General features: G+C 39.4%; 1 protein-coding gene across 2 annotated transcripts in view; it reads right to left on the minus strand.

The window, feature by feature from the left end:
- Positions 1 to 12,152, minus strand: part of TRAPPC11 (trafficking protein particle complex subunit 11) — a 35,038-nt gene that overhangs the window by 9,981 nt on the left and 12,905 nt on the right. For both annotated transcript variants that reach the window (XM_087936344.1, XM_087936345.1), the window contains exons 12-21: positions 11,867 to 11,946; positions 11,712 to 11,790; positions 11,577 to 11,631; positions 6,353 to 6,498; positions 5,876 to 5,937; positions 5,645 to 5,777; positions 4,713 to 4,843; positions 1,792 to 1,947; positions 924 to 1,111; positions 40 to 188 (exon numbers count right to left, since the gene is read on the minus strand). In XM_087936344.1, coding sequence (XP_087792470.1) covers positions 40 to 188; positions 924 to 1,111; positions 1,792 to 1,947; positions 4,713 to 4,843; positions 5,645 to 5,777; positions 5,876 to 5,937; positions 6,353 to 6,498; positions 11,577 to 11,631; positions 11,712 to 11,790; positions 11,867 to 11,946 — 1,179 coding nt within the window. The remainder of the gene's footprint in view (positions 1 to 39; positions 189 to 923; positions 1,112 to 1,791; positions 1,948 to 4,712; positions 4,844 to 5,644; positions 5,778 to 5,875; positions 5,938 to 6,352; positions 6,499 to 11,576; positions 11,632 to 11,711; positions 11,791 to 11,866; positions 11,947 to 12,152) is intronic.

Below are 12,152 nucleotides of genomic sequence, written 5' to 3' on the forward strand. Positions count from 1 at the left end.
TGTGACTGAGCCAGTAATATCATGTTATATTATGAATACCTGGTTTTAAGCCTGCTGTGAGCTTTACATCTTTGGCAACTGTCTTCTCATGTGACTCGATTGTCACAGTCAAACAATACATTTCATTCATTAGGGCAGGAGGTTCATGACTAAGCTGGACAGAAATGTTAGGCACTCTAGAAATGATCCTTGAATAAAAACAAGAAACAAGTCATCTGCTTGCTGTAGTTTTATCTTCTTCCTTAGTTGAGTTGTTGTTCTACAAGCCTCTGCGTGTGTAGTAACAGCAATTCTCTAGGCATGGCACATATAAGTTCAAAATATTGTGTGTACTTTTCAAACTCTTCCTGTTTTTACTCTCTTCTAATATGTTCTTTACAGTGTACAAACAAGCATGGATGGTACTCCTGTAGCCTTTAGAAGCTATTTTAAAGGCCACAAAATGCTTTAAAGTTAGGCAAAATCATCTCATGTTATGGTAAAAATAGTTGTAAAATCAGATCTGTTCACATGATGACTCACTTAAGGACTACATCATTTAGTAACAGAAATTTTGGTCCCAACTGTGATAAGTTGAGGACAAGCCGTATTGAAAAATTTCTAAACGCCTTTTCATCATAAAGAAGCATTCCAGAGCTTCTTGTAATACAGATAATAAATTATCTTGAACAACATTATTAAGAATGCAAAAGCCCCACAGAACCTATTTGCAAACTGTTGTCACAGAACCTAGGAATCTTAACTTACAAAGTCATAATCCTCTTAAGACAGTGGAATAATTTCAGTCTCCGATATTGCCACACAATTTCTGATGAACTTTTTCTTGAAACGGGAACAGTGAAAGCAACTACTTATTTTATTCTATTCTCAAACCTCAAACATTGATAGAATTACTTCTGTCCATGGAACCAATTCGTACTTACATAGTGCTTGCCTGAATGCTAAGGCTCTCCCAGTGAACCTCATTATCTGGAAGTTTGGGTCGTCTTTTGAAGGAACGCGCTGCCAGCACTGCTTCTCTAGAAGCAGCAGCATCACCCCCTCCTCCGTGCCAGTTCAAGACTACACACCTGCCACTTTCACTACCCAGAATTAAGTCCACTGAGGTAATCTGAAAAGAAAAAAGATTATATTTGGATTTCCCATCCTTCAGTTCATTTAAAGTGTTATAAGACAGAGTAAATTACTGCTTTTTAGTATGATCTGTGTGCATTTATAAGAAAGTCTTTGCCACTACTTATTTGTTTCTAGCAGAATGCTACCAAAATATATCAATTCTCTGAAACCTCTGAGCTCAAGTTGATCTTTTACAAAGAACCATTTGTCTATTTTATGCTCCTCTTATTATAATTTTTGGACACTCTTAAAACATGCCACTATTACATGTATACTCAAGAGCCAATTTATTTCAGTTGGACTCTTCCTGTTTTAATTTAGATTTTTAAAATAGTTTATTAAATAGTTTAAAACAAGTAAATAAGCTAAAAAATAAAAAGCTTAACTACAAATAAATCAGATTTAGAAATATCTAGAGGTGATAGCATTCTAATATAGAATTATATTAATCTCATCATTATAACTTTTCCAAAGATTAAACTCTACAATCCCCTTTTCTATTGCAACACCATAAAGTTGTCCTGAACTATATATTGGTGTGGTGATCCTGGCTCCAGTTCTTATGCTCTTTTTCATAGATAAGGCACCCTACTGTATTAACTGATTACTTTCACACATTCCTGAACTACAATCAACAACTTCATTAATATTTTTATAACACCCTGTAGAACTTACCTCAATTTTTTTCCCCACGTCTTCTGTTTTTGCCACAAATTTGAAAGTGAACTTTTTTGTCTTACCAGGGATAAGACACAATGTTCCCTGTGTAGATGGTTCCAGGATGTCACATTTTGGATAGTTTTCTTCCATCACGCAATAATGATTGTATTCCTATAGTAAGAAAAAAATAGGCAGAAGAAGACAATGAAAAAAATAAGATTTACCTGAATGACTATGATAATCTACTATACTATTTAGAATTAGTTCAGATCACAGTCATTCATACATTTACTTAAATACCATTAATGTTTCTAAAGAAATTTAAAGGCATGCCTTTGGAAGCAATTAAATGTAAACATTTACAATATGTTTAGAGCTGTCTAATTTAGGTTGGAAATTACATATGCATGATTATTTAGAACTTCTCTTAAAGAACTCTCAATGAGATTTCTGAATAAAGTGCTGCAGATGACATATAAGTATGCATGACATACATGTACCAAACACAACACTACATTTCAAATAGATTAAGCATTTTACTTTCGTGCAATCTACTTAACTTCAAATATGTTTGAGACAAATTATTCTCATCATGGCTATGTTAGGGGGCAATATATGGAGTATTGACTTCTTATCTTTGAAATTAAGAAAACTGTGTAGGACAGGCATTTTGTGCATTTTGTTCACTTTACAAGATATATATATGTGTGTGTGTGTGTGTGTGTTTGTGTTTTCTTAAGTTTTCGCGGGTACTTACATGTATGGTATTCAGCTTTGTTCGGGTATTTTCCCACGTCATTATAGTTGTGTTTTTAAAGTTGTAGCAATGTTTTGGCAGAATCTCATGTCATCATCAAGTTCTGTATTGTGTATTGTGTTCGTACAGACGAACTTCTGTATTGTGATACAGAAGCCTGGTGACAGATGAGATTCTGCTGAAACGTTGCTACAACTTTAAAAGCACAACTATAATGACATGGGAAAATACCCGAACAAAGCTGAATACCATATATATGCCAGGATTCAACTCTTCTCACCTTTAAGAATGCCATTAAGACCTGGCTCTTCCACCAGGCTTTAGGGACCAGTTGAGTGGAAGTCCCCTTGTGGTTGCTTGGTTATGTGCTTGACTGCCATTTTATATGTGGTATTTATATATTCTATATATCATATTTATTATTATGTAAGGTTTTTCTTTTATTTATGTTTTATGGTGAATGCCACCCAAAGCCACAATGGTTGTGTGTGTGTGTGGGGGGGGGGGGGGAAGGTTAGAAGTCAATAAAAAATGAGATTTTCAAGAAAGTCTGCTCTGTTTGATCCGAGAATTGTGAAGAATGCTGAGGAAGCTTTTGATTTTAAATGAGATATTGTAAGTATATTGCATTCTTTAAAAAAAGATTTTGTCAAAATAATTCCTGGTTTTCTGCTAAACAGTAAAATAAATTATTGGAAATTTCTGTCAACTGAAACTGATGGGAACACGTAAACAGTAAACATCTATGTAGTGATGGGATACCTATCTTCTCAAAATTACTATTGGGTTAAAACCTGGCAATTGCAAACAAAGGAGCCTAGAATTTGTTCTTCACTTTTTACAGATGTCTAAACCAAATTTTGGATATGGATTTGTAATAGCAGATATTACTGTCTCATTATTGAAAATAATAAAATATTATTTTATTTCCTTAAAATAAGTTGATCCAATATCAACTTTGTACCCAGTAAATTTCATGGTTTTATACCTTTTTATATTTTATCGGCTTTTATATTTTAAGGCTTGGACAATATAGTAAACTATTTATTTACTTATTAGTTTAGTTTACTTTATTGTCATTGCACCTCATACAACGAAATCAAACACCATCTTCAGTGCACATCATGACCATGAAAACACAAACACACATCCTTCACATTCCACACATTGAATTGAAAACACTGCACCAACACTACACTATACAGTAGAATTCAACAGAGTTACTACCCTGGGATACAAGCTGTTTTTCATCCTATGTGTGCTTTTTTTAATATTCTGTACCGTCTGCCAAATAATAATAGTTCAAAAAAAGGGTGCCCAGAATGAGATGGATCTTTGAGAATATTTTGAACTTTCATAAGGCAACGGGAACTATAAAGCTCTTCCAAAGAGGGGAGAGGGCAACCAATGATCTTCTGGGCAATGACGTTAACCCTCTGGAGTGCTTTCCTATCTGCCACTATGCAATTGGCAAACCATACAGAGAGGCAGTAAGTTAAGATACTCTCTATGGTGCAATGGTAGAAGGTCACCAGCAGTTTTTCATTCAGTTGTTTTCTGAGAAGTCTCATCTAGTATAATCTCTGCTGGGCCCTTTTGACCAGTGCTGCAATGTGAGCACCCAAAGTCAGGTCCTCTTTTATGGTAATACCCAGAAACTTAAAACTGGCCACTTGTTCCACTCAGTCCCCATTGATAAGCAAGGGCTAGATGTCTGATCTGTTCCTTCTATAGTCCACTATAAGCTCCTTGGTCTTATTGGTGTTGAGGACCAAGTTATTGTCTCCACACCACGAAAGCAACCGGTCCTCCTCATCTTGGTAGGCAGACTCATCCCCCCCGGAGATGAGTCCCATCACTGTTGTATCATCTGCAAATTTAGTAATAGTATTACTAGCGTGAGTAGGAATACAGTCATGCGCATAAAGATCCATAACATGAAATGTATAGATCTGCACATCTAACAAAACAAGTGACTCGGGGCAATGTACAACAAGTTATATAAAGCCTCTGAGTTTGCTCCTATTGTGTAGTGCAAAGATCATTCCTATCAGACTTTATGGGTTAATATATCATAATTTGAACCAATTTATTGTATTACTAAAATAACCAGCATAATAAGACAACTATCCCATTAAGCACATATGAATCATAAAAACAATATTTTTAAAAACATTACCTGATTACTGAAATTGACACACAACTTAGAAAATTGGAGAGGATGCAGGCAGTCAGCTTTCAAATATACGTCAAACTGAATTGGTACATCAACATGAAAACTTGGAGCAAGAAATTTAGCTTTACATTGCACTAGATTTTGAAACAAAACAAAATCACAGGGCAAGCATGTTACCAAAAACCAGTGTAATATTTTATACTGTATTTAGCAGCAATATTTAACAATTTGGCCTAATTTTCTATCTTGTACAGGTGGTTCTGGACTTACAATCACAACTAAGCCCCAAATTTCTTTTGCTCAGCAAGGCAGCTGTTAAGAGACTTGCACCCAATTTTACAAACTTTTCCGCCACAATTGTTAAGGAAATCACTGTATGCAGATGTGCACCTGTACAACTAGTCTGTTCCCCACAATACAAATTGAAGAATATTGTATTTCAAGGGTACAGAAAATTTTAATTTGAACATATTGCTGCATAAAAGGATCACTAATCATGTGCAAGAATTTTACATACAAAAGTAAGATTATTCACACTGTAATTTAGCAGGAAATTAAAAGCAAATATGAAAATTTGGGTATCATTTTGTTTTTAAATCAATGACCCATATCAAAGAAATTCCTTATAAACATACATGCTTTGGAATAGAAATCTTTACAGAGCAGCCTAGGATACAGTTTAAAAAGCTAGCAGAGGTGCCTGAAAGGGCCTTTGTTAATGAACGGCAATCAACAATAAGAAATGTTTGACCTTTAAAAAATGTTTACAGTGCTCCTCAACAATATATTTTGTATCTAATATGAACTTTATTTCGTAAGAAAAATAAATATGGAAATATTTATGGATTTAAAATATATCCTGCTGTTTTTCCTTCCACCTTTATATCACTGGTTCATACTTGTTGCTACTTACTATAAAAAGTTTTAATACATACCAAAAGGAACGAAATCTTGTACTTCTATTCTAAAGATATTGTTGCCTGCCAGGGACACTCTATCAGCCCACAATTTCTGTGCAGCTTTTACAGAAGCAGCATCACAGTCAGATTCAGGATCTGGAGTCTCATTCTAAATTCAAAACAAGATTATTTAAACTGATCAAATCTATGCATAGAGCTGGTAAACTCTGCAGATTATTTCACAGAAATTTGCTTTTTTCTACTGACCATAAGAACTTTGATCAGATTCTTTTCTATTCGAGATTTCTGATCTTCTTTCAAAGTAGAAGCTTTAATAAAACACATATTAAAATGAATAAATATCATCAATATGTTATCTTTAAAATAGTGCTCTAAATGTTTGGAAGAGGAATTATATCCAACATGTTATCTATACATTGTCGAAAACCGAGCAACAATTTAGGTGAAGAAATCACAAAATCATATTTTTATTACAAAGGACAGCTTTATGCCTTAACAGCAAAAATTCACAATAAATTTATTAGGAGTTCAAGGAATAAAAGCATAAAGAGAAAACATGCCTTATTGCTCCTTATTCACATTTTCTGGGCTCATCTATCCTTCACCATAAAATAATATCTTTTAGCATAACTGTTCACAAACAATTCCAAACACCTGTCAACTTGACAACACTTGCTGTTAAAAACTCTCAGATTGAAAACAGAATTAAAATGCCTTGCTTACCTCTGCCCAGCAGCTCTAATGAGTATGTAATATAATCTTTTATTTGGGCCATTAGAAAGGAACATTTAAGAGCAGTGGACAGTATAGAAGTCAGGAGAGTCCACCATCCTTCACTGCGGTAATCACACAAAACATAATCAAGGAGCCTAGAAGGCAGAATATTTAAATAGCTTAATATATGTAATATTTTCTAGTGAAGAGCCAGCCTGCACTAGTAGTTAAGGCACCAGGCTAAAAACCAGGAGACTGTGAGTTCTAGTTCCACCTTAGGCACAAAAGCTGGGGGATCTTGGCCAGTGTCCATGAGGTTACTTCACTACGTATTAATCTACTGCAACATCTCTATATAGGGTTTCCTTTAAAGGTGCTTCAAACTGCAGTTAATTCAACATCCTGCTTCGGTCCCTGCATCGGTTACCAAGAAATTTCAGGATCAATTTCAAAGTGGTGGCTTATAAAGCACTAGGCGGTTCAGAGATCTCCTTCAACTAGAATTGGCCCAACCTGTGAGTTCATTTTTGGGAGTGGGAATGTTTAGGGTTCCCATCCCATGTGATATTAAAAGACAATACTTTGCAGTGGTAGACCCACCATTATGAACATTTTTGTGGCCTGAACTTATCTGCAATACAAAAGGCTCTTGTATTGGCAAGCCTATAAATGCTAGCGGTTATAGCAGGCGACCTTCAAGGTTTTGTTTTGTTTTTTTAAATTGGTTTGTTTTCTCTGAGTTAATTGTTTTTATTATGTTTGATTTTTATGGACTGTGGGAAATGAGGAAATTTTAGAGGTTTATATTATTTTGTTGTAAATTATTTGAAATCTTTCTATTCCAAATAGTTTTCAACAAAGCAAAATACAAAATTCAAATGTTCCCACAATCTGTGGCAGTGTACAGGTAGTCCTCGAGTTACGAATATAATAGAGCCTGCCCATTCCATTTGTAACCCAAGGATTCGTGGGAGTAAATTTCATACCTTGAATGAGATCAATTCCTGCTTTCACCCACGCATAATGTGTGGACGAATGCGCGGTTCATTAAATGCACATGAGGTATCTCAGGGTGGGGAAGGCCTTCGGGGGGGGGGTAATAATGGAAGAAGCCACCTACTTCAGAACACCCAAGGCCTCCCCAGACCCACAGATACTTCATTCTCCCTCCCCTAGAGCCCCCACAATTGCTTTCCCCCCATCCTGGCATGCTGGGCGACTTAACTTATGAAGATCTGTATCCTCTCCAGCCTGTTTCTTTGCCTGTGTCTTCCCTTCTCGTCAGCAAAAGGCTTGACAAGACCTCCAGTGACAAAAAAGGAGGCCTGGAAGAACTCATATGTCCTTGCAGGCATCCTTTCTCACTGGAGATATGCTCTCATGAAGCCTCTGATGATGAAAAAGGAGACCCAGAAGGCCGCTTGGCCTCCTTTTTCATCACTGGAGGCCTCATCAAGTGGATCTCTGGTGAGAAAGGAGGCCTGGAAGGATGTGCGCACAGCATTCTGGGTCTTTTTTTTGTTTGTTGGCAAAGTGCTTGAAGATTGCATCCCTTTAGGCTTCAACATCTCTTTTCAAAAAGCCTTTGCTGGTAGGAACAGAGCTTTGGAGAGACGTTCCAAGCTCCGCTGCTGCCAACAAAAGCTTTCTGCAAAGGGCTGTGAAAGCCCAGAGAAACAATCTCCCTGCAGTCTTCGGCAAGGAAACAGCAAATGGAGAGAATGCCTGAAAGACTGAAGCCTTCCCTCCATCTGCAAATGTCCAGGCCTCAATTTGCAGAGAATAGAGGTCTAAAGTGCGAGACCGTACGAGATCAGTAGCTACACATGCTACTGATCTTGCGGCACGTTAGGCCTCTGTTCTCTGTGAATGCACTGAAAGCCTGAAGCAATGAAGCAGGCAAAGAAAGTGTGACAGGAGAACTTCTTAAGGTGAGTCTCCACAGGCAAAGTGCCTATGAAGATCCATCCAGTGGGGAGAAATAGGTAGGGCGAATGTTGAACAGCCTCTACGGTCTTTCGTAAAAGTGAACAACTACCTAGGTGCTACAATAGTCATTATTTCGGGACTTGTTTGTAAACGCTAGGAGGCGCTTACCACTTAACTTTGAATGTTCACTAAGGGAACGCTTGTAACCTGGGGAATACCTATATAAATTTGTGTAATACAGAAATAACTACAGCTACCTGATGACCTGATGGTGATCAAGGTTAGCTTAACATACATATTTACTTCATATATATGGTGGGACTATCACTTTATAAGTTGGCCAACAATCTGGTGTTGTTAGAATTAGGGTAGGTACAAGCTATGAATCCTGAAAAGGGAAAGCTGCAAAATAGTTATCCTATAACTGGTCCTACTTTAGAGAAAAAACAAATATTGAGGATCAGGGCTACATTATACAGACCATGAGAGCTTGTATTTTTTTAATAATTTGGATCACACATTATATATTTCACCATAGTGAGGAGACAGAAAATCTAATTCTCATACTTTCTAGATATATTAAAGCAGTGGTTCCCAAACTTTTTCAGTCCACCGCCCACTTGGTGCTATAAACTTATCTTCGGTGCCCCCCACCCAGGGGTGGGGTTCAAATTTCTGTGGGCGTGGCCTAATTTGAGGGTGTGGCTCAATGGTCACATGACCAGGTAGGTGTGGTTCAGTGGTCATGTGACTGGGTGGGCGTGGCCAGGTGACTGGCAAACAAGCGGTCCTGACATAATGGCCGGTTGTTTAGCAAGTATTCTAATTTATGACTGGCCTCCCCAGAGATACTTGACCTGTTTTTGGAGTTTTGACAGCCATGCACATACACACACACACACTCCCTTCTAACCCTGCTGGAGCAGGTCATTGGACTAGAATCGGCAAAGCATCTCTGATTAGATTCTAGCAGTGAATAAAATCTAATCAGAGATGCTTTGCAGATTCTTCTTGATTTGTTTTATTGTATCTCTTTATTTTATGTTGCTGAATTGCACTGACATGTGTGTCCCTTCTTGTGCACAACCCAGAAGCTTTTGTGATTCTTTGCAGCAAAAATTACTGACCTCTGGCTTTGCTTTACTTTTCAAACATGCCACCACTCCCGCATTCTAGGTGCTGGCCCCGCAGGTCCACCCCATTGAGCCCACTGCACTAGAGGGACTTGCCCAAGCAAATCAAGTCAACTGGGTGAGCCTGAGGGAAAGAGAGAGCGAGAAAGAGAGAAGGAAGAAAAGAGAAAAGGGACAGAAAGAAAAAGGAATAAAGGAGGAGGGAGAGAAGGAGGGAGGGAGGAGAAAGATAATGAAATATCTATTCTAGTCCAATCACCTGCTCCAGCAGGGTTAGAAGGGAGTGTGTTTGTGTGTGTCTTCTCCCTGTAATTTACCAGTACATTTTGGTTTTGCCTTCTTCAGAATTGGCACTGTAATACATTGGGGGAAAGTAATTTTTAGGGTGGAGATCTGATCCAATAGATCCTGTTTAAAGCCTCAACAAAATGTGAGAACTTCCTAATAGTCTTGACCATGTTTTGTCCACAAAACCTTTAATAGAAGCCAAAGATGTTTCAATGTGTTGGCAAAGATGTTTCAATGTGGAAAAAGGCCTCAGTCTAAACTAGGCCTCATTTCAATCTGATGCATCAGCGCTCTCTCTCTCGCTCTCTCTCTCCCCCCTCCCTCCCTCCCAGACTGGCTTTGCTCTACTGTCCCAATGTGCCTGCGCGGCTGGTGCTTCGAACATGGATGGATGGATGGATAGAGAGAGAGACACAGAGAGACAGGTAGATAGGTAGATAGATAGATTGGTAGGTAGGCAGGCAGGCAGGCAGGCAGAACTTTTGGATAAATGTATGGATAGGTAGGTAGGTAAATTGGTAGATAAGTAGATAGATCTATATTGGTAGATAGGTCGGTAACGTAAAGATGGGCGGGCAGGTAGGTAGGTAGGCAGGAAGGCAGACAGACAGGCAGACCTTTTGGATGGATGAATGGATGGATGGATGGATGGATGGATAGAAAGATAGATAGATAGATAGATAGATCTATATTGGTAGGAAGGTAGGTAGACAGGCAGGTAGGTAGGTAGACAGGAAGGCAGAACTTTCGGATGCATGGATGGATGGACTGACAGACAGGCAGAAAGAATGTGACAGTGGTGGCACTTTGGGAAAATAAAGCCAGAGTGGGAATTGAAGTCCACACAAGTTGCCAAGGTTGAGAAACACGGGCTGAATATATCAACCTAGCCATTCTGGTTAGGGTTTAGCATGCTGTTTGATTCCAGCTTAGTCAATAAACCATGGCTAAGATCTTCCTGCTCCTTAATGCAGCTGCCCCTCTACCCCTTCTCCAGCCCCCTGCCCCAGTTCTTTCTTTGGCATCCAATTTTGCAATGCCAACCTCCCTGGGACAGCGATGTGGCCGACTTGACCCTCTTTGCTTTGACCCAAGGTCCACTTCCATTGGGCCAAGCAAGGGGAGGTGCTCTGCACATGCTCAGAGACTCCCAACTTCAGGGAAGCGCTCCGCCCAGGAGGAGGAAGGCATGCGGAAGCAGCCCAGACTGGTGGAGGGAACGATCACTTGGAAACTAAGCAAGCAAGCAAGCAAGCACAGGGCTCGTTCTGAAGAACCGGGCTGCAGAGGGAGGCTAGGTTCTAGGTCCGGGCCGGCCACATAGAGCCAAACCGAACCAAGCCACGCACCTTGGAGAGCCGCAGCTGCACCCACCTGCATCCTGTGCGCAAGCCCGGCTGGCTGGAGAGGCGGGCGCTGCACGCTCCCTTGTTCTCCTCCGGGAAGGGGGCCCTAACACTGGGCCACCCACCCCTTCCACTGCGCGCCTTGGGAGGGTTTTGCTTTCGGGCCTTCTGGCATGCCTCCATCGCTTCCACTGGAGAGGGCAGCCTGCAAGCTAAGGCACCCCCTTTCCACCACCTCCCATCTCTCCCCCCCCCAGGCTTGGCAAGGCTCGCTGCCCATGGGTTCTGCATTCAAGGCACTGGCTATGGAGCGATGAAACAGTCAATGGGCTGCGTGGCTGGCAGTCATTGAGCCTGCGGGGCCAGCGCCTCGAACGCCCCCTGCCACCTCTTAGTGCCCCCCTGCCGGCCCCCTTGCCTCTTATTGCCTCCCGAAGGCATCCCACCGCCCCCTAGGCGACAGTACCACCCATTTGGGGAACCACTATATCAAAGTATTCCAAACTATGCTATCTACATTTATAAAATCACACTTACTTCAAAGCTTTGGTGTAATCTTTAGCATAATAATATTCTTCACCCATCTGAACCACTGAAAAGAAAATGAGATTATTCCCAGTACCTTAACACATATAAAGATCTTTTAAACATGTGTTTGAAAATGAAACTTACTCAAATGACTTTTCATTCTCGGACACTTGTATCTCTTGAATTGCGTAACTGCATTACTCAACAAGGTTATTATTAGCTCCTAATAAATAAAAAAATTCTGGCAGTTATATTTGGACTTACAAAAACTAGAAACTATAAATGGAAATCTAACTTACAGAATGGAGAACTTTTTTCTCTTTCAGTTGCAGTGCCAAGATTCCCACTTTCTCCTTTTCAGGATCATTAAGATCAAAACCTGCGTAAGACAATGAAAAATCCATTTTAATGAGTTTTTATCCAAGAGGGGTATATTATTAGTACAACTATAAGACAAATGCTTAGTTCCAAGCCAGGAGTACATAGATTCCAAACACTTCTGTAACTTAGGAGAAAGAATGTTTGGAATTCTATCATATTGTCAGTTCTTTTGATAAGACTGGTCTAAAAGAATCAATGAAGGAA

This window comes from Pseudonaja textilis, chromosome 6 (assembly GCF_049901715.1).
Source record: "Pseudonaja textilis isolate UNSWEBS1 chromosome 6, rPseTex1.2, whole genome shotgun sequence".
Lineage (NCBI taxonomy): Eukaryota > Metazoa > Chordata > Lepidosauria > Squamata > Elapidae > Pseudonaja > Pseudonaja textilis.